Below are 18,896 nucleotides of genomic sequence, written 5' to 3' on the forward strand. Positions count from 1 at the left end.
ACCAGTACCCCCTAACGGTGGGTGCTGCAAATAGCCCTCCTGACCTTCCTGTACGCAAGATTGGAATAAGTCAGTTAATTGATTGTGAATTCCTTCAGGTTTTCTTTTACTTATTATTTTTAATTTTTAAAAAAGCAAATGGAAAATGTATATGTTGATGAGCTAGGGTGGGTTGTTTTTGGTTTTGTTTTTTTTGAGAGTCAGCTGAAGAATAATTAGCGCAAGGAAGGCTGCTAAATGCTCTGATGCTGTTTCCCAAAAAATTGACTTAGATATTAAAATTTGGTGCTTATAAGAAAGAGTTAAAAAATGGATAGCAATATTTTGATTAAAAATACAAATGAGGAAAAAAAGAAAAGAAAAAAATAACTTGCTCAAGCTTACTCAGTCTTTGGGGGGACAAAACTGGGATTTCAGCCGGTGTGAAGCACTTCAAAGCTCTTTCCATTAGTCCAGATAGGATTTCAATTGTTAGTGTATATCTTCCTGTCGGCCAAGGATACAAAGAAGTAACCCACAGATCAATGCAACTTGCAGGCGTGTTAAGTTTGACACTCAAACAGTATAAGTCCAATATTTTTAAGCTGGGAGATTTCTCACAGTTTAAAACTACTTGGCAACAGTCTGCAGGAGCTGGATTCCCTCTCTGAGAGGCCCAGAGCTTTCCTTTGTCTCACCTGCCTCATCTCCCTGCTTTCCTTAAATGCCACCTGCTTTGCTCATTTACATCAGCTTTCCAGCCCCTAGGACATGATTTGATGACCATTGCTTTAGATTTTCACTTGGATCCACATTTATTACCTCTGGAAAGGAACATAAGAAGATATATTAGCCATTCGTATTTTGTTGGGAATATATCTGATATGTTCCTGAGAACAGAAAGTAAAAAAACAAAAGAAAAATTAATGAAATCATGAACATTTCTTAAAAACTAGAAAGTGATATTATATTTTTAAAAATTAACCTTTTCTCTAACTTGCAATTTTTCTCTTCTAGCTCTTTATAATCCCATAACCTTCCTGACATAAGCAAGCCCATAGATACCTGGTTCTATGCCAGTATGCAGATCCCCCACTGGTATTCACTAGCAATCTCCAAAGGTCAACAGCATTTGAATATACCATGTTACTTTACTTTAAGTACCTTTATAGAAATTACTTCCACTTTATACAGATTATTCCAGTTTATCTTTTTAGGACATTACTAAATGTCTTAAAAGAAACACTTTTCACAGGGAATTTTTCTGATGCATTTTAAGTTTTGGTAAGCAAATCTTTATTTTACAATCAAAAAAAGAACTGACTGCTTAGACCCAGTTGAACCTTTTCCAAAAATAAATGACAGAGATGCCTGGGTGACTCAGTCGGTTAAGTGTCTGCCTTCGGCTCAGGTCATGATCCCGGGGTTCTGGGATCGAGTCCTGTGTCGAGCTCCTTGCTTAGCAGGGAGCCTGCTTCTCCCTTTACCACTCCTCCACTTGTGCTCTCTCTGTGACAAATAAATAAATAAATAACCTTAAAAAAATAAAAAATAAAATTAAAATAAATAATAATAATTATATATGTATGTATGAACACATATCTACATGGTCTATATACACATATAGTATATGTACATGTAAATATATTTTAACATATATATATATATATGCGATATATATCTCCCACGGCTTAAAGAAAAGAACCCTAGTGATATCCTCAAATGAGGCTTTTCTCTGTGTGCATACTCTAGAGTAATGCAGGCATTCGGAGTATGGCCATTCAACACTTTGGTGAATTACTCAGGGACATGAGTCAGTACACATGGATGCTGAATGATGTGGTTCTTGGAGGCTTGGTGCCTCTGATTCTGTTTTTGGAGGACACAGAAACAAGAGTAGTCCAAGTAAGTCCTACGATCTTGTTTTTCTTAGTTTTGCAGAGAATCGCAGTGTTTTCTGTAACATCAGATGAACAGAGTCTCAGTGACCTTTTTCTACTTCACAGGCGTGTAAGTATACATTAGCAGTCTGTGTCTCGGAATTAAATTGGCCGACATCGTATTTGCTCAAAGACGAATTTTACAATTTCGAGGTGGTGGTGCTCAACATTTGTAACAGTCTCGTAAGTAGCCCCTCAGTGTTTACTACCATAAGAGTTATAGAGATCACTTTGAAGGAGATCCCAAGTCATCCAAGGTGTGGCAGGGACGAGAGTGGATCCTAGAGAAGGAACGTGAAGAAAAGATAACACATGAGTAGTTACAGCTAGGGCTTAAGACCAGAAAAAAGACCAGTTTTCCACTACCTCTTCCCTGACATTGACTATCTCTGATTTTCTTTCTCCAATTCACCCACTTTGAACTATGGATGGTTATACAGTTAGGAACAGCATTGCCGATCACCAAAAGCAAAACTGGAATTACTTTGCCACCATCTAATGAGCTGGTGCTCTGGAAACCAGTATGCACTGCAGTGATAGGCAAGTGGGGATGGAAGAATGCTTTCCAAAGGTTGGAAACACAAAGCTGGGCTCGGGAATCATATAATACACTGAATAACATCGACAAACAAAAACGTAAAGAGATTTCTATCCCCTAGTTTTAAATTGGCCCTGATTTGGATAAGCAACCAAGCTCTTTTTTTCTGGAAGCCCCTCCGGAGGGAGCAAACGTGCTTTTTCCAATGATTGAGGATTTTTTCTTCATTTTATTCTCAGCTTACTTCTCATGAGAGCTACATTACAGATTTGATATCTGATACCTTAGGATTCCTGAGAAGCTCCCGAGTATATCTGAGGAGAGCATCAGTTATTTTAATAGGTAAAGAAAATTCAATTCTCATTATCAAATTTTCCTTAAAAGGTATAGAATGGGGTTACAGCTAGAAGTGTTTCTTAAAAAATATAAATTTTCTTTGTTTATCACCTGCCATGGTGATATCTATGAATAGAAGTTAGTGTATGTGATGAGAATAGAGTTTTATTTTATAATGCAGTGAGTATTGCTGTGTGATACAATTATTATACAAAGTGTATCCAACAGGATGAATTTCAGATTTAGGATGGTGGCAAACCATTACTAATTATTCCCCTTTGCTGCTTAAAAATCCCTACCCAAAGAATAAGAATAATATAAAAAATACAAATACCACCTTTAATAAAACATGGGCATCTCTAACCACAAACTACAACAAAGTTTTTTTAAAAAATGTTGTGAGGGGAGAGGAGATGCAGGAAGATTCCAACAGAAGACACCTAAGGTTTTTGATCTTGGACAAACCTGACCAAAAAGGGTTTTTTCCCCATTAAATTTTCACCATAAAGATCAAAATGAATAAACCTTTACTTGGAGTGACAGGACGTGAGCTCTCAATTTGACAGTGGGATCTTCCTTCGACCCCATTTGGCATCATGGAGTGGCAGGGCCACCTGCTTAGCAAGGACTAAGGAAATACAGTCCTGTTGTACTTGAAGGGAGGAGTCTGTCAGTCAGGGTAGAAGACAAACTGAACTTTGATCATCACTAGAGCTCCTGATATATGCTGATCTTAGAGAAGTAAGGGAACACAAACATACGGGAAACCTTGTGTCATAAGAGCTTTATTTCAAACCAGAAAGAATTCCTGCTATCCTGAATTCGGCCCTGGAACTTTCCACAAACATTCCTCTGTATATCATATTGCATGATCCAAAAATAAGTAATTTTAAAAGAGCATTTTTTTTTCTACAGAGGTATTTCCGGGGGGAAATAGAGGAAAAACGCAAAACAAAGTTTAGAAAATGTTTCTACAGACCAGATAAAAATCAGGATATATATTTCTGTGAACCCAAAACTTTTTTATATAAAGATCTAAGGTATAGATACAAGCACTCAGGAAATGTAAGATGGGATAATGGGAGCTCAGGAAAAACAAGCTTTCAAAGTATGGGGGGAAGCGTAAGAAAAAATGTATAACCATTATTAAAAAGTACCCTCCAACCTGCAGAAGAGAAAATATATATTGTTGATAACCCAGTAAAAGACAAGGTGTACAGGGCCAAGAAATGCTAGCAAAAGGAGTGAAAACCAGCAAGAAACAGTTTGAGAAACTAAAGGACAGTGAGAGATATGGAAGATAAATAAAAGACATCACTTATCCTGAGGGAGCAACAAATCAAAACCACAATGAGATACCACCTCACACCCCTCAGAATGGCTAAAATTAACAACTCAAGGAAACAGTGGGATGTGGAGAAAGGGGAGCCCTTTTGCACAGTTGGTGGTAATGCAAACTGGTGCAGCTACTCCGAAAAACAGTACGGAGATTCCTCAAAAAGTTAAAAACAGAACTACCCTATGGCCCAGCAATTGCACTACTAGGTACTTATCCAAAGGATACAAAAATGCTGATTCAAAGGGGCTCATGCACCCCAATGTTTATAGCAGCACTATCAACAACAACCAAATTATGGAAAGACCCCAAATGTCTGCCGATTGATGAATGAGTGAAGAAGATGTGTGTGTGTGTGTGTGTGTGTGTGTATGTATAACGGAATATTAGCGATCAAAAAGAATGAAATCTTGCCATTTGCAACAATGTGGATAGAACTGGAGTGTATTATGCTAAGCAAAATAAGTCAGAGAAAGACAAATATCATATGATTATGATTTTTGTATTAAAATAAAATTTCACTCATGTGGAATTTAAGAAACAAAACAGATGAACATAGGGGAAGAGAAGGAAAAATAAAATAGATAAAAACAGAAAGGGAGGCAAATTATAAGAGACTCTTAAATATAGGAAACAAACTGAAGGTTGCTGGAGGAGAGGTGGGTGGGGGGATGGGCTAAATGGATGATGGGCATTAAGGAGTGCTCTTGGATTGAGCACAGGGTGTTATATGTAAGTGATTAATCAATAAATTCTACTCCTGAAAGAAATACTACACTATATGTTAAGTAAATTGAATTTAAATTTTTAAAAAAAGAAATGGAACTATGCATAAATGATAACCCTAAAGAAGAAAAATTATTAGAGCAGTAAAAGGGATCCAAAGATATAATTTAAGAAATAAAAAAGACTTAATTAAATAAATTGAAGTATTAAATAATTTTTCAAGGAACATTTTATACAGAACACAACATTAAGACATTTCCTAATAAAGTTAGGGAACTTCACAGTTAAAGAATTCTTGAGCATTTAGAGGGAAAAAAGTCATCTATACATTATAAAATAAGTGAAACTGTCATTAGATTTCCCCACTTTAGTATTCAACCCTAAAATACAGAAGAATAGTGCCTACAAAATCCTAAGTAGAAAGAAAAGGGGAGGGAGGAAGAAGGAAGGAAGGAAGGGAGGGGAGGGGAAGGAAAGAGGGGAAAGGAAAGAAGGCAAGAAATAAAGCATCCGGGGGGAGGAAGATGAGCAAGGGAGGAAGGAAAGGAAGAAGTATGGACAGACTGAAGGAAGGGAGATCCAGAAAAAACTCTACAATATATGCAATATTTCTATTAAAAAAAAACTTGCAAATATTACTAAAAGATATAAAGAAGATTTGAAGAATAGGAAGGTATAAACCATCTTTTGGCAAAGAATCAAAATTTAAAATGTGCACGGAAGGGGTTCCTGGGTGGCTCAGTCAATTAAACGTCTGCCTTCAGCTGGGGTCATGATCTCAGGGTCCTGGGATCAAGTCCCACATCAGGCCCCCTGCTAAGTAGGGAGCCTGCCTCTCCCTCTCCCTGCAGCTCCCCTGCTTGTGCTTTCTCTCTCTGACAAATAAATAAACAAAATCGATTTTTATTTATTTGTCAGAGAGAGCGAGTGAGAGAGCGAGCATAATTTATGGGAGGAGTAGAGGAAGAAGCAGGCTCCGTGCTAAGCAAAGATCCCAGTGCGGGACCCGATTCCAGGATCCTGGGATCATGACCCGAGCTGAAGGTAGACATTTAACTGACTGAGCCACCCAGGCATTCCGATAAATAAAATCTTTAAAAAAATGTACATGGAATATATGCATGGAAGGAAGCGCCAATTAAAATATCAGTAGGGATTCCTGGGTGGCTCAGTCTGTTAAGTGTCTGCCTTCGGCTCAAGTCATGTTCCAGGGCCCTAGGATTGAGCCCCTAACTGGGGTCCTTGCTCAGAGGGGAGGAGTCTGCTTCTCCCTCTCCCTCTGCTCCTCCCCTGCTCGTGTGCACTCCCAATTGCACTTGCGCTCTCTCTCTGTCTCTCAAAGAAATAAATAAAATCTTAAAAATAAATAAAGAAAATGAAAAATAAAAAAATAAAATATCAGTAGGGCTTTCTTTTCTCAAAAGTGACATGTTGATTCTAAAATTAATGTAGAATTAGCATACAAGAATATCCAGGAAATTCTGACCAAAAAAAAGAGAGAGAGACAGAGACAAAGACAGAGACGACTAGCTCTATCAGATATTAACACAGCTACAGTACTTAACATCACATGGAATAAACAGACAAACAAATAGAACAAAATACCATCCAGAAATAACAAAACATGCAATATTTTAAAGTGAATCATTGGCTTTTACAGTGATGAAAATACAGAATATTCCTTAAATAGCTTATGGACACCTGGTGAGCCATCTGGAATTTTAAAAATTATTTTATTCCTATCTTTCTTCTTACTTTAAATAAATTCCAGATAGTCAAAGACTCGAATGCTGAAAATTAAACCATAATAATGATAAGCAAAATTTTAGTTAGAAAAGTATGGAAGAATGTGCTTTATGATCAGGGGGTGGGTAAGATCTTTCTAAGGTAAAAGTCAAAATCTAGGAATCATAAAGAAAAGATTGATCATCTATGAGAAAAGTAAATATTTCTGCAGAGCAAAACCACCATAAACAGAGTGAAAAACCAAACTGAGATGAAACACTTACAACACCACAAATGAAGGGTGAGTTCTTCCTGTCCAAAGATCCTATACAAATCCGTAAGAAAAGACAACCCACTAGAAAAATGGACACTGAACATGAAAAAAATTATTTGGCTCATAAACATAAAATTTTCATAACTTCATCCAAAAAGTGATGCAAATTGAAATGATGAAATGTTTCTATTCATCGCATTGATAAAGATCAAAAGGTCTTATACTCGACTGTTGCCATGAGGTTACAGGAAGTAGGTAATCTCTTCACATTACTGGTGACAGTGTAAGTAGCTGCCGCTCTAAGAAGAGCAGTTTGATGGCATCCATCAGAATGTGAGATGTGTACTCCTTTGACTCAACCTCCTCTCAGGAGGATTTATTCTCTGATCTACTGCATGTGAGGAATGATGTGTGTACCTAGATATTCATTGCATCGTTGGCTTCATAATGCCACCTGTCCGTAGCATGTGGCATCTCTCTCATCTGTGTTTTCTGATTACCTTCAGCCTTGCGACAGTGTTACACCAAGGAAGAAACAAAAAACTAAAGGGTAAAAATCACCTTTTCGTTTCTGGGTCGGCCTGATCTTACAAAGCTTTCCTCAAAGTCTCAACCAGTAGCTTATCTGGCCACTCCCAGTGACCAGACGGTCATTGTGTTTTTCAAAGCATTAGTTTCAAGAAATGCTTGGAATTATGTTATGGTTTTGTTTTGTTTTGTTTGTTTTGTTTTTAATGGTCAAGAAGAGGACAATGATGTCGATTGGCAGCTAGCAATATGTCATAGCTGCCAACACATAAAATCTGAGATCTTTCACATGAGTCTCTCTGGATGTCCAATTATTTTGGGCATGGGGAAAGGAAAGATAAGACACCCCCAAACCTGCATGTCTTCACAGTAGCAAACTGAGTGAAGTTAGCAGTCACCACACTCATGGCTAGAGCTTGTACTTCCTGTCCACCACTCTCCCCACCGCCACCGACTGCAATCTTCCACACAGCGGAGGTCACACTCATGTGGGCCTTGTTGGCATTTCGGTTAATCCACGATGTTTGTCAAATCTTCAAATTCCTTTGTGACTTTCACAACCACCGTGTCAGGAGAGCCATTCAATTTTCGGGTGTTGTTGCCTAACTTTGCCCCCTGTTTTGTCCTTTTGGTGGTAATATTGCATTTATGAAATATGTCCCTGCAGTGTAAGAAAGACCCGAAGACAGCTGTGGCTGAAACGAGGCAGTAGTTTGTTTCCGTCTCATGTAGAGGCCAAGTGCCAGCACACGGATACCAGCTCTTCTGTTGCTCTAGCGTCCTCATCACAATTTCCTACGTCAAGTCCAAGATGTTTGCTCCAGCACCTGCAACCACTTCTACGTGCCCGTCAACTGGGGAGGAAAAAAATATCAAGAGCTCACGCCCAACTCTTTAAAGAGTAAATATCACTTCTGCTAAATGATCATTAGCCCAGAACTCAGACATGTTGCCGAAGTGCAAAGAAGTCTTGAAAATCTCGACGTCTGCTGAGTGGCCATATGTCCAGCTAAAACACAGTGGCTTTAGTAAGGGAACTAAAGGAAAGAAGCAATTTGACATTGGGGGAAATTAGTACTTTCTGGCATAGGAAACTTTCATTCATCTATTTGTATTCTCCATCTAATTCTAAAAGGAATTACATTGGATTACAAAATTAAGCAGATAGAAAACCTTGACATTTAAGGATCCCCACAGCACACATTTTTATTTCAAGCCCTGTTCTTAAAGGTTTAAGCCCATGCTCCCCCTGCCAAGAAGAGTAACTTGAGCTCTATGATCTGTAGGTGGGTTTTGAAAATGACCAATTGCTATGATTTTTGTGATCACTGTTTTGACGGAAGCAGAGGCAATATGAAATATTGGTGAGGGTTAGATCAGCTTGCATTCACATCTCAGAATGTATGCCCGTTAGCCATGTGACCTTTACCAAGTCACTCAACCTCTGTAGGCTTTGGTTGTGTCTTTGTGTCGAGGATAAAAAGAACAGTTTCAAAAAGGCTTTAAAAGCTTATCTGAAAACATTTCAGAGCTTTTATAAAGACGGTGACCCAGAACAGAAGAAAAGAAACACCAAAAGAAGTAGACCTGATATCCGGGGATTATTTCCTTTTTTAGGTTTTGCCAATTCTAAATGCTAACGTGGTAGTTGAGAAACTGAAAAACTGCAGAAATTTTGAACTGAAGGAACTAAACTTGCAATAGACTGACCATGAGGAGGAGCTCTAGTAAATACTCCCAGGCTTTTCCGGAACTAAAATAAGGTAATAAGAAATAAAATGTATATGTTTGGACAAAAGAAAATAAAACTTTTAAAATTTGTAGATAAATAATAATATTTAAAAATATTTAGAACACTGGAAAGAATTCAGAAAAATACTATTTGAATAATATGTAAATTCAGCAAATTTTCTAGATACAGCATCAAAATATAAAGAGCAATTGGATTTCTATATCCCAGCAATACACAGCCAGGAAACCAGATTTTTTTTTTTAAAGATTTCATTTATTTATTTGAGGCAAAGAGAAGGAGAGCACAGAGGGAGAGTGAGAGGGAGAATCAGACTCCCCGCTGAACAGAAAGCCTGATGCAGGGCTTGATCCCAGGACACTGAGATCATGACCTGAGCCAAAGGCAGATGCCCAACTGACTGAGCCACCCAGGTGTTCCAGGAAACCAAATTTTTTAAAATGCCTAATACAAAAGCACCAAAAAAACCATCAAAGACCTCAAAACAAAACTAAGGAAAGATGTACAAGACTGATGCACTGAAAACTAGAAAACATTGAGAAAATTTTTAGCAACTTTGGAGTGACGTATCACGTTCGTGGACTAAAGGATTAGATTTTATGGCATGTCAACTCTCCCCAAACTGATCTGTCGAGTCAATGCAATCCCAAACAAAATTTCACCAGGGTGTGTGTGTGTGTGTGTGTGTGTGTGTGTGTGTGTGAAATGAGACAAGCTGATTCTTAATTTTACATGAAAATTTAATGGTTAGAGAGTTAGCCAAGATAATGTAAAGAACCACAGAGTTGAAGAACTACTACTGGAAAGATAGCAGGACACATTATACATTAAGGTAATATGCCAGTAGCAGTGACAGAATGAAGTTAAGACACTGACCCCCACACAATTTATGATATCAGTGACTCTGCATAGCAGTAGGGAAAGGACTGTTTTTTCTTTAAATGGTGCTGGGTTAATTACACAGGAATATAAAAAATATATTGACTCCTACTTTATGCAGTGTAATTACAGTTCAGTCTACAATCCCAAAGAGTAAAAGGTAAAACAATAAAGCTTCTAAAAGTAAATAGAGTAGAATATCAGTATAGCCTGAGACATCCAAGATTTCCTATCAAGACTCCAAAATTCACTAGCCATAAATAAAAAGATGGTGAATTGGACTGCATTAAAATTAGAGACTTCTGTTTATTAAAAAAAAAAATACAAATGGAAAAGTTTAGCCCCAAAGTAGGAGGAGATATTTGGAAGTCATGTGACATTAAAAAAGATTAATATCCTAAGTAAAAAATGCCTACAAGTATATAAGTAAAAGATAACTCAATATAAAAACAGGCAAGATACTTAGATATTTTACAAAGGAAATATCCAAGTGGCCCATAAATACTATATAAAACTCTTATTAATCACCACCAAAAAAAAAAAAGCAAAGAAAATCACAGTGTGATGCTACCACCAAATCCATGAGAATAACTGAAAGGAAAAAGGCTAACAATGTCAAATGGCAGAGAGGATATAAAGTAATGGAAATGTTCATAGTTACTGGTGGGAGTGAAAATTGGTACAACCACTTTGGAAATTTGTTTGGTGGTAATGATTAAAGGTGAAGATAAGTATATCCATTAGCCAATAAGTCCTCTGCTAACTACATACCAAACAATGCATACAAATGCATACCAAAATCCATGCAAGAATGCCCATAATAGCATCATCATTCCTAATAGCCATGAGTTGAAAACAACACACTGTCCATCATTAACAGAATGGATTTTTTAAATGCTGCGTTCATAAGATGGAATATCCTATAACAGCATTCAAGCAAACTCTTTCTGTAAAGGACCAGATAGTAAATATTTTAAGCCATGAATCCTGTCTGGTCTCTGTCAACACTACTCAGCACTGCTGTTGTAGTGTTAAAGCAGCCATAGATAGATATGATGTAAATAAATGAGAAATGAATGAACTATTGCCACAATAAGGAACCCAGATTAATCTCTTAGTAATGCTCAACAACAAGTTGAGCAAAAGAGTATTTTAAAGGGTGGAGGAAGATATTGGGAAGGGCACGAGGGAGGCTTCCAGAATGCTAGTAGTTGTTCTATTTAATGGTCTAAGTGGTAGCTAGAACTGTTCACTGTGTGGTTATTCACCAAGCTGTGCAATTATGATTTGTGCACATTTATACACATAAATATATGTCAATAAAGAGTTTCGTTAAATAATAATTATTTGAAAGCACTAAAGGATGTTTCAACGATCATCTAGAGATACTTTTCTTTGAAGAAAGCTATGAAGGCGGCCAGATCGGGGAAGCATTTGCATGATGTATTTTGGGATAACTTTAATTTTATCTTGTGCACAGGGTACTTGGCAAAATTAGGTGGCCATTTACTGCTCAAAGATGAAATTGCAGTCATGCTTGAGGGTAAGTGTTGAAGTTATAGTGAAATCTGTATGTGGAAGTCTAAGTGAATTCACTATTTGTGATTCAGTTCACATGTGTGTTCTGTAACGGTGACAGGGATGAGTGGTAAGGGGGAAACAGTGGAAGGACTAGGTTATAGGGCATCTTTTCTTTTCTTCCTTTCCCCTCCCTACTTCCCTTCCCTTTCCTTCTCTTCCCTCCCCTTCTTAGGGTGTGTGTGTGTGCACGCGCTTAAATCTATCTATCCCTCTCATTATTTGAGACCCATCTATCATCCTTGAGCCCTTAGGAACTACAGAGTTGAAGGTTTATTCACTCATTCATCCATCCAACAAATTTTTTTCCAGCATCTACCATGTGGCAGCACTATTCCAGCTGCGGAACATAGAGCAGCAAACAAAGCAAAGTCCCTTCCTCAGAGAATTTACATTTTAGAGGATAGCAATGCACATTTGCACCAGAGGGAATTAAAGAAGGAGAATGTTTGCTTTCAAAATCAGAATTGCAAACAGGTGAAGTAGAAAATAGGGTGGCAGTCCTCCTTCCTTCCCTTTTGTGTGTGTGTCATAGACTTACTTTCTCAGAGCAGTTTCAGATTTACTGGAAGGAAGGTACAGAGATTTCCCATACACCTTCTGCCCCCCCACACACACACACGCCTCCCCCCTATCAATATCCCTCTCCCCTGTGGCATGTTTGTTACCACTGGTGAACCCACACTGACACATCATTATCTTCCTTCCTTTTCCACTTGCTCATTCACCCATTCACTCATTTATTCAATACATATTTGTTGACTGCCTGCAAACGGTAAGCACAATAATTCTGCCTCTATGTCCCTCAAAATCTTTTTCTTCTTTCTCTCCTCCTTCACTTCCTGCTCCTTCTCCTCTCTCTTTTCCACATCTGTCCTTGTTTTCCCCTCTCGATTTCTTTTTGTTCAGAAGAAAATAACTTCTACAAGCCCGGCATCTGGATAAAATGATATTAGCATTTTGGTATGTATATTATCTCAGATATTTTTAAAGAATATAAGCTATTACATGTTTATTTTTTAAACTATCATAAGTGTCGTATAGCTCTTTCATTTCTTCATATATTCAGGCCAAGAAACTTGGGTTTTCATCATCACGTTATTATGTGTATGCTATTTCATTTTATGATATGCCTAATTTTTACACGGGTCTCTGTTGATGAACTGAGACTGAGTCCCAACTTTTTTCATTATTATGAGCACTATTGAACCTCTTCATGAATATATGTTTATGCTACTTAGCAGAATGTTCAGCACATAATAGGCACTCAGTAGATATTTAGTGAGTATTCCTATTTTTCTTTATCGAGGTCTGGTGGGGATAAGCAGATAAAACTTCCTGGATGCTTCTAGTCGAAATAATGAAAATTGGGAGGTTAGAGAAGAAAAGGAGAGATTCTGTGAAAGGTGGTGGTGCTGTTTAAGGTTACAGCTTCTCAACCATGAGAGAGATGTCTTGAACTAAAAGGCCTTCTGCTCTTACAGCTATTGACCGAGTGCTTCGGGATGAAGACCCTGTGATCAGGGAGTTGGCAGAAATAACCTACAAAATATTCCAGGAAATAGCCCATAGATTGACCACCTCAAATCTTAAACAAATCTTCCGAAGAGTATTTAACTCTATCTACACAAAAAAACTGAAGCCTCTTTATAAATATAACTGGCCCGACAACCTGGCAGGCAGCCCTATGAGGATTAAGGAAACCAAGAATGACAAGGAAGTCCATGCAGATGAGAATTGTGAATAAAATTTGGTAAAGAATGAGATGTTGGTCTGTTGCTCGGAGCACATCTCAGAAGAGAAGTGATTTTCCTTTCCCTCTTGATAACTTGAGTCTGTATATACACGCTTTTCTGAAGGATGCTAGAAGCCTTTCCTGTCACTTAATTCTCTATTCAAATATAGAAATCCATTGCCTTTCTATGTTTGACAGTGATCAGAGGGCCACTAATAAAATTGAAAAATCATATAAAGAAAGTGTTTGATGAGAAGCTCTTGGATTTTGACTTAATCAATAAGCATCTATTGAACACCTTCCAAGTACCAGGCACTATGCTAGGCAGTGGGGACATTTGGGTGGTATAAACAAGGTTCCTGCTCTCAGGAAGGTCACAGTCTAGTGACACACGGTATGGCTATTTCCATCCTGTGGGACAAATGCTGCCTAGAGCAGTATTGACAAAGGAAGAAATGGGACTTGCCTGGAAGAAGGAAGGGAAGTACGGAAATGTATTCCAGGTGGAGACACTGAGGCAAGAAGAGTGCTGGGAGTGGAACTGGAGACTTTGTTATGGACGCAGGTGGGCAAGGAAAGGATGGGGAGAGCTGACATGTGAGGGGGAGATGATGCTATGCTAATCACTTTAAACTTTCTGAAATGAAAATTGGATAACCCATCACCTTAGTGCCCTCAGGATCCAGTCTGGCACTGCCCTGACCCATCAGAAAGTCCTCAGTGATCTTGCTTGACCTGTGGCTTGGGCTCATCTTTCACTCCCCTCACCGTATCTTCCTCGCACCCTGTCCTCCCACCCTAACATCATCCCCTCCAGTCACAGGAAACTACTTGTAGTTAGTTGAAATCCCGGATGATTCAGGTGTTGTGTCTTTGTAAGGTGTCCGCTCACAGTGCCTGCGTATTTCCGTTCTCTGGTGTGGGGCAGCAGCCACTGCGTCTGTCCCGGGTCCTCCTTCAGCCTCTCTAACTTCTGAGCCAGTGGGTTTAATTCTGTTGACAAAGGACACCAGCTTCTCCTGTGAGACATGCACATCATCAACACCATCGATGGTAGAGGCCATAGGAGATTAACACAGTTCCAAGATTGTGGGTTCTACCCTAACGTCTCCCACTCCCACTTTACACGCCCCTTCCCCTCCCAACTGCACGCCCTGCAGACCTCAAGCTCCAGCATCAATGTGAAGAAAACAGCCTTGCAGAGACTACTTAACCTGCAATTCCTTGCAGTCAAATCCCTGATTCTGCCTCTCTACTTGAACCCTGACTGATATTCCTAAGATGCATTTTCAGAACCCTTTGATCAAGGATGTTCGTGTTGCCCTTTATGTTTTGCCTTTGTATTCCGTGTAACTTTCATTGCATTACCAGCCTATAGCGAAATTACTAATTTTTTCTCTTTCTGCCTCACAAAATTGTAGTTTCTTGAAGGCAAATGTATTGTACACTTGGTTAAGTACTCTGGAACTGCAGTGCCTGGCACGTAATGGATGTTAAATGAATACATGCCAAATGAATGAGATGCTAACAGGACATATTTCCCTCGCGCTTCAATAAAAGTTTTCAGATGTTAATGAGTGTTACTTAATATTAAAAATAATGAAAGAATGGATAATTTTAATTTACTCTTTAATCCATATTGCTTCATAGTACCCAGATGTTCCAGACCTCACTTTTTCAAAATCAAGGCAAATTTCCTTACCCACCTTCTAAACTAGCAGGATGCCTAGGGTGATAGGCTAGTGACCTTCTCAAAGATATCCAATTCCTGATCCCCAGAATCTGCGAGTATTTTCCCTTTCATGGCAAAAGGAACTTTATATATGTGATTAATTAAAGGATCGTGGGGTGGGGAGATTATCCTGGATTATCCAGGAGGCCAATATAATTATAAGGTCTTTCGAAGGGAAGGTAGGAGATCAGAGAGGAAAGAGATTTTTGGAGATGCAACACACTTGCTTTGAAGATGGAGCTGGGAAACAGGAGCCAAAGAATGCAACTCTGGAAGTCAAAAAAGGCAAGGAAATGGATTACCTTCCAGAACCTCAAGAGGGAGCATGATCTGACCAACACCTTGATTTTGGCCCAGTGAAGCTCTTTTTGGACATCTGAACTCCCAAACTGTAAGATAAGAAGTTGATGTTGTTTTAAGCCACTAAATTTGTGTTAAATTTGAGAGTAGAAATAAGAAACTAACATACCTAGATTTCTATAAAACAAAGCGAACCAAACCAAATTATAACCCTCCCCACTCCGAAAAACAAACAAACAAACCGATATAGCAATGAGTAGAATGGACTTTATACAAAATTTGAGGTTTGGGATTTCTGTAAAAGATCTGACATTCTGTGATATTTATATATTAGACATTTTCTTCAAAGTCTGTTAGACTACCCTCACCCTCACTCAATCTACAGTGTAACCTCCTTCATCACCTCCTGGTTCTCTCTACCTTCTCCCTCCCATCTCTTCTCTTCCCTCTAGAGATCCCTGATTCCCCAGGAACTATGAGCTGTTTTCATTTTGTTTTGTAGAGTCAGCTTTCCACAGTTCCCAATGCTGACCTGGATACTCTTCTCTTCCATATGTTCTAAAGACATAAAGGTATCCCTTAAAAACATCCTACTTTCTTGAGGACTCGTTGTGGTTATAAAGGGCACGTTCCCCATTGGCACATGTCTGTTATTCCCATTATCTTTTGACTTCTCCATGAGAATAGTTAATATGACCTTTGATGTTGTGCAGAATGTACCTTTGCATCGTTGACCACGTTCCTGTAACACTCACCCCTCACCCCCTGCTCTCCATAGCCACTGGCCTTCTCAACTCTTTGTGAGCCATGCATTAGGGACTTCATTCATGCTCTTCCTATGCCTGAAACACAATGCCTTCCCCATCACCCAGTCCGTTCCCACCCATCTTTCAAACTCCAACTCAAAATCAATTTGAACGGATTCCACAGAATTCCCCATATGCATTTGTAGCACTAACCACAATAACTTGAATAATTAGCTAGGGTAATAACTAGAATAATTATGAAACAAATGAATGGAAAAAATAATTTATTTTACAATTGGTTGCCTATATTCTGATCCTATTGCTCAAATATCAGCTCTATGAGGCCATGAATCATGTCTGCTTGGTCAGCCCTGTATCCCCAGGGGCCTGGCACAGTGCCTTGCGCATAATAATATCTAATATATATTTATCACATGGATGAATGAATGAATGAATAAAACATAACCAGGTTTTTTGATACTAGGTGGCTAGATACGTTGGTAATAATGTTCAAGCGAAGAGTCAGCCTGAGCTTGATTAGGCACATTTTTGTGGCCCATGGTATAGGGTAATGGGCTACCATTTGTTGCACACCTACTATGTGATATGGGCACTTCGTTATGATTATTTTATTTTGTCTTCACAATAACTCTGGGAAAGAGATATTTTTGCCCCATTGTGCAGATAAGGCACTCCCATGCGCTCTATTAGCTTTGATATCCATGTAGCTGGAGGGGATGCAAGTAGTCCCTGGTGAGGTCATTCTTCTGGAAATGACAACTGGCCTCTATTTTGTACAATAAAATGATGGTGGCACCTGGCCAGGGAAGAAAATATCCTCCTACTGAGATATCTTCTCTAACTCTCAGTGTGTTCCCGTAGCACACTCTGCCTACTTTCCTCAAAGTAATAATAATAATTGATAAAATTGAGTGGCTACTATCTGCCAGACACAGTACAAGCGCTTCGCTTGCACAATCCAAATTTATTCTCCCCAACATCTTAATAGTTGGCTATTATTACTGCTTCCATTTTACCCATAAGGAATCTGAGTCTCAGAATGGTTGGGTAAAACATCACCAACTTAAGNGTAATAATAATAATTGATAAAATTGAGTGGCTACTATCTGCCAGACACAGTACAAGCGCTTTGCTTGCACAATCCAAATTTATTCTCCCCAACATCTTAATAGTTGGCTATTACTGCTTCCATTTTACCCATAAGGAATCTGAGTCTCAGAATGGTTGGGTAAAACATCACCAACTTAAGGAGAGGTAGGTAGTATATTTGACCTCAGGGACTCCAGACCCAGGGCTCTTAATCACTCCACCACTGTATTTGCCTTTTATGGATCTATTTTTCCCACTGAGTATAAACTCTAGTTAGACACTGGAATTACTTGGACTGGTTTTTTTTTTTGTTTTGTTTTTTGTTTTGTTTTGTTTTAAATAACAACAAGCAGACTTCAATCTAGACAATTTACATCAAAATCTTTGTGCCGGAGGCCTGGGCATCAGTGTTTTTTAAGAGCCCAGGTGGATCTAGAGGGAAGACACTACTGTAAATCAATGTATCATTTTGTCTTGGAGATTGGATTTAGACATTTCTGTATCTCAGCATCCAGCACTGTTTCTTTTTTTTTTTTTAATGATTTTTTATTATATTATGTTAGTCACCTTACAGTACATCCCCGGATTCCGACATAAAGTTCGATGCTCCATTAGTTGCGTATAAAACCCAGTGTACCATGCAATACGTGCCCTCCTTACTACCCATCACCGGTCTATCCCATTCCCCCACCCTTCTCCCCTCTGAAGTCCTCAGTTTGTTTCTCATAGTCCATAGTCTCTCATGTTTCATTCCCCCTTCTGATTACCCCCCCTTTCTTTATCCCTTTCTTCCCCTACCGATCATCCCAGTTCTTATGTTCCATAGATGAGATAAATCATATGATAATTGTCTTTCTCTGCTTGACTTATTTCACTTAGCATTATCTGCTCCAGTGCTGTCCATGTTGCAGCAAATGTTGAGAATTCTTTCTTTCTGAGAGCTGAGTAATATTCCATTGTATATATGGACCACAACTTCTTAATCCAGTCATCTGTTGAAGGGCATCTCGGCTCCTTCCACGATTTAGCTATTGTGGACAATGCTGCTATGAACATTGGGGTGCATATGGCCCTTCTCTTCACTACGTCTGTATCTTTGGGGTAAACACCCAGTAGTGCGAGCTGGGTCATAGGGTAGCTCAATTTTTAACTTTTTAAGGGACCTCCACACTGTTTTCCAGAGTGGCTGTACCAACTTCCAACACTGTTTCTGACACGTGGAGAAAAACGTCATAAAATGTATCAATTATTTATTACACAGTAGGAACCAATCAGACAGGAACCAATCATTTATAAATAAGCATTTATTAAGTGTCCAGTGCAAGCTACTGTACTGGGGAATAAGGACATAAATTAAGCATTTCCAGACACATGATTCTAATAAGATATTGCCAGTCAGTCCTTCCACAAAAGGGTGAGCAGCAGAAGAAGAGAGTCTATTTCCCCGTAAAAAGAAAAAGTATCAAAATTCTAAATAGAGTTACTGTTTAGACCAGCATAGTCAAGATTCAAACATCTGACAAAGTAAAAATTGGAAGTTTAATAAACTTACATTAATTTGTTTACTTTCCAATATATTTTGCTTTCTTTGAAATATCTAAATAGACATTGATGCCAAGTTAATAAATAGTGAATTGTGTCCATGGTCTTGAGGCAGCAACATCTTACAATAATCACGTGGGTA

At 38.6% G+C, this 18,896-nt stretch overlaps 1 protein-coding gene across 1 annotated transcript in view; it reads left to right on the forward strand.

Moving 5' to 3' along the window:
* MROH9 (maestro heat like repeat family member 9) overlaps window positions 1–13,336 on the forward strand; it is a gene marked incomplete at its 5' end in the record, with an annotated part of 56,758 nt that extends 43,422 nt beyond the window's left edge. Inside the window, 5 exons of the mRNA XM_034667645.1 lie at window positions 1,732–1,884; window positions 1,986–2,102; window positions 2,697–2,799; window positions 11,492–11,554; window positions 13,074–13,336. Coding sequence (XP_034523536.1) covers window positions 1,732–1,884; window positions 1,986–2,102; window positions 2,697–2,799; window positions 11,492–11,554; window positions 13,074–13,336 — 699 coding nt within the window. The remainder of the gene's footprint in view (window positions 1–1,731; window positions 1,885–1,985; window positions 2,103–2,696; window positions 2,800–11,491; window positions 11,555–13,073) is intronic.
* Window positions 13,337–18,896: the final 5,560 nt, after the last annotated feature.

Source organism: Ailuropoda melanoleuca, chromosome 8 (genome assembly GCF_002007445.2).
Source record: "Ailuropoda melanoleuca isolate Jingjing chromosome 8, ASM200744v2, whole genome shotgun sequence".
Lineage (NCBI taxonomy): Eukaryota > Metazoa > Chordata > Mammalia > Carnivora > Ursidae > Ailuropoda > Ailuropoda melanoleuca.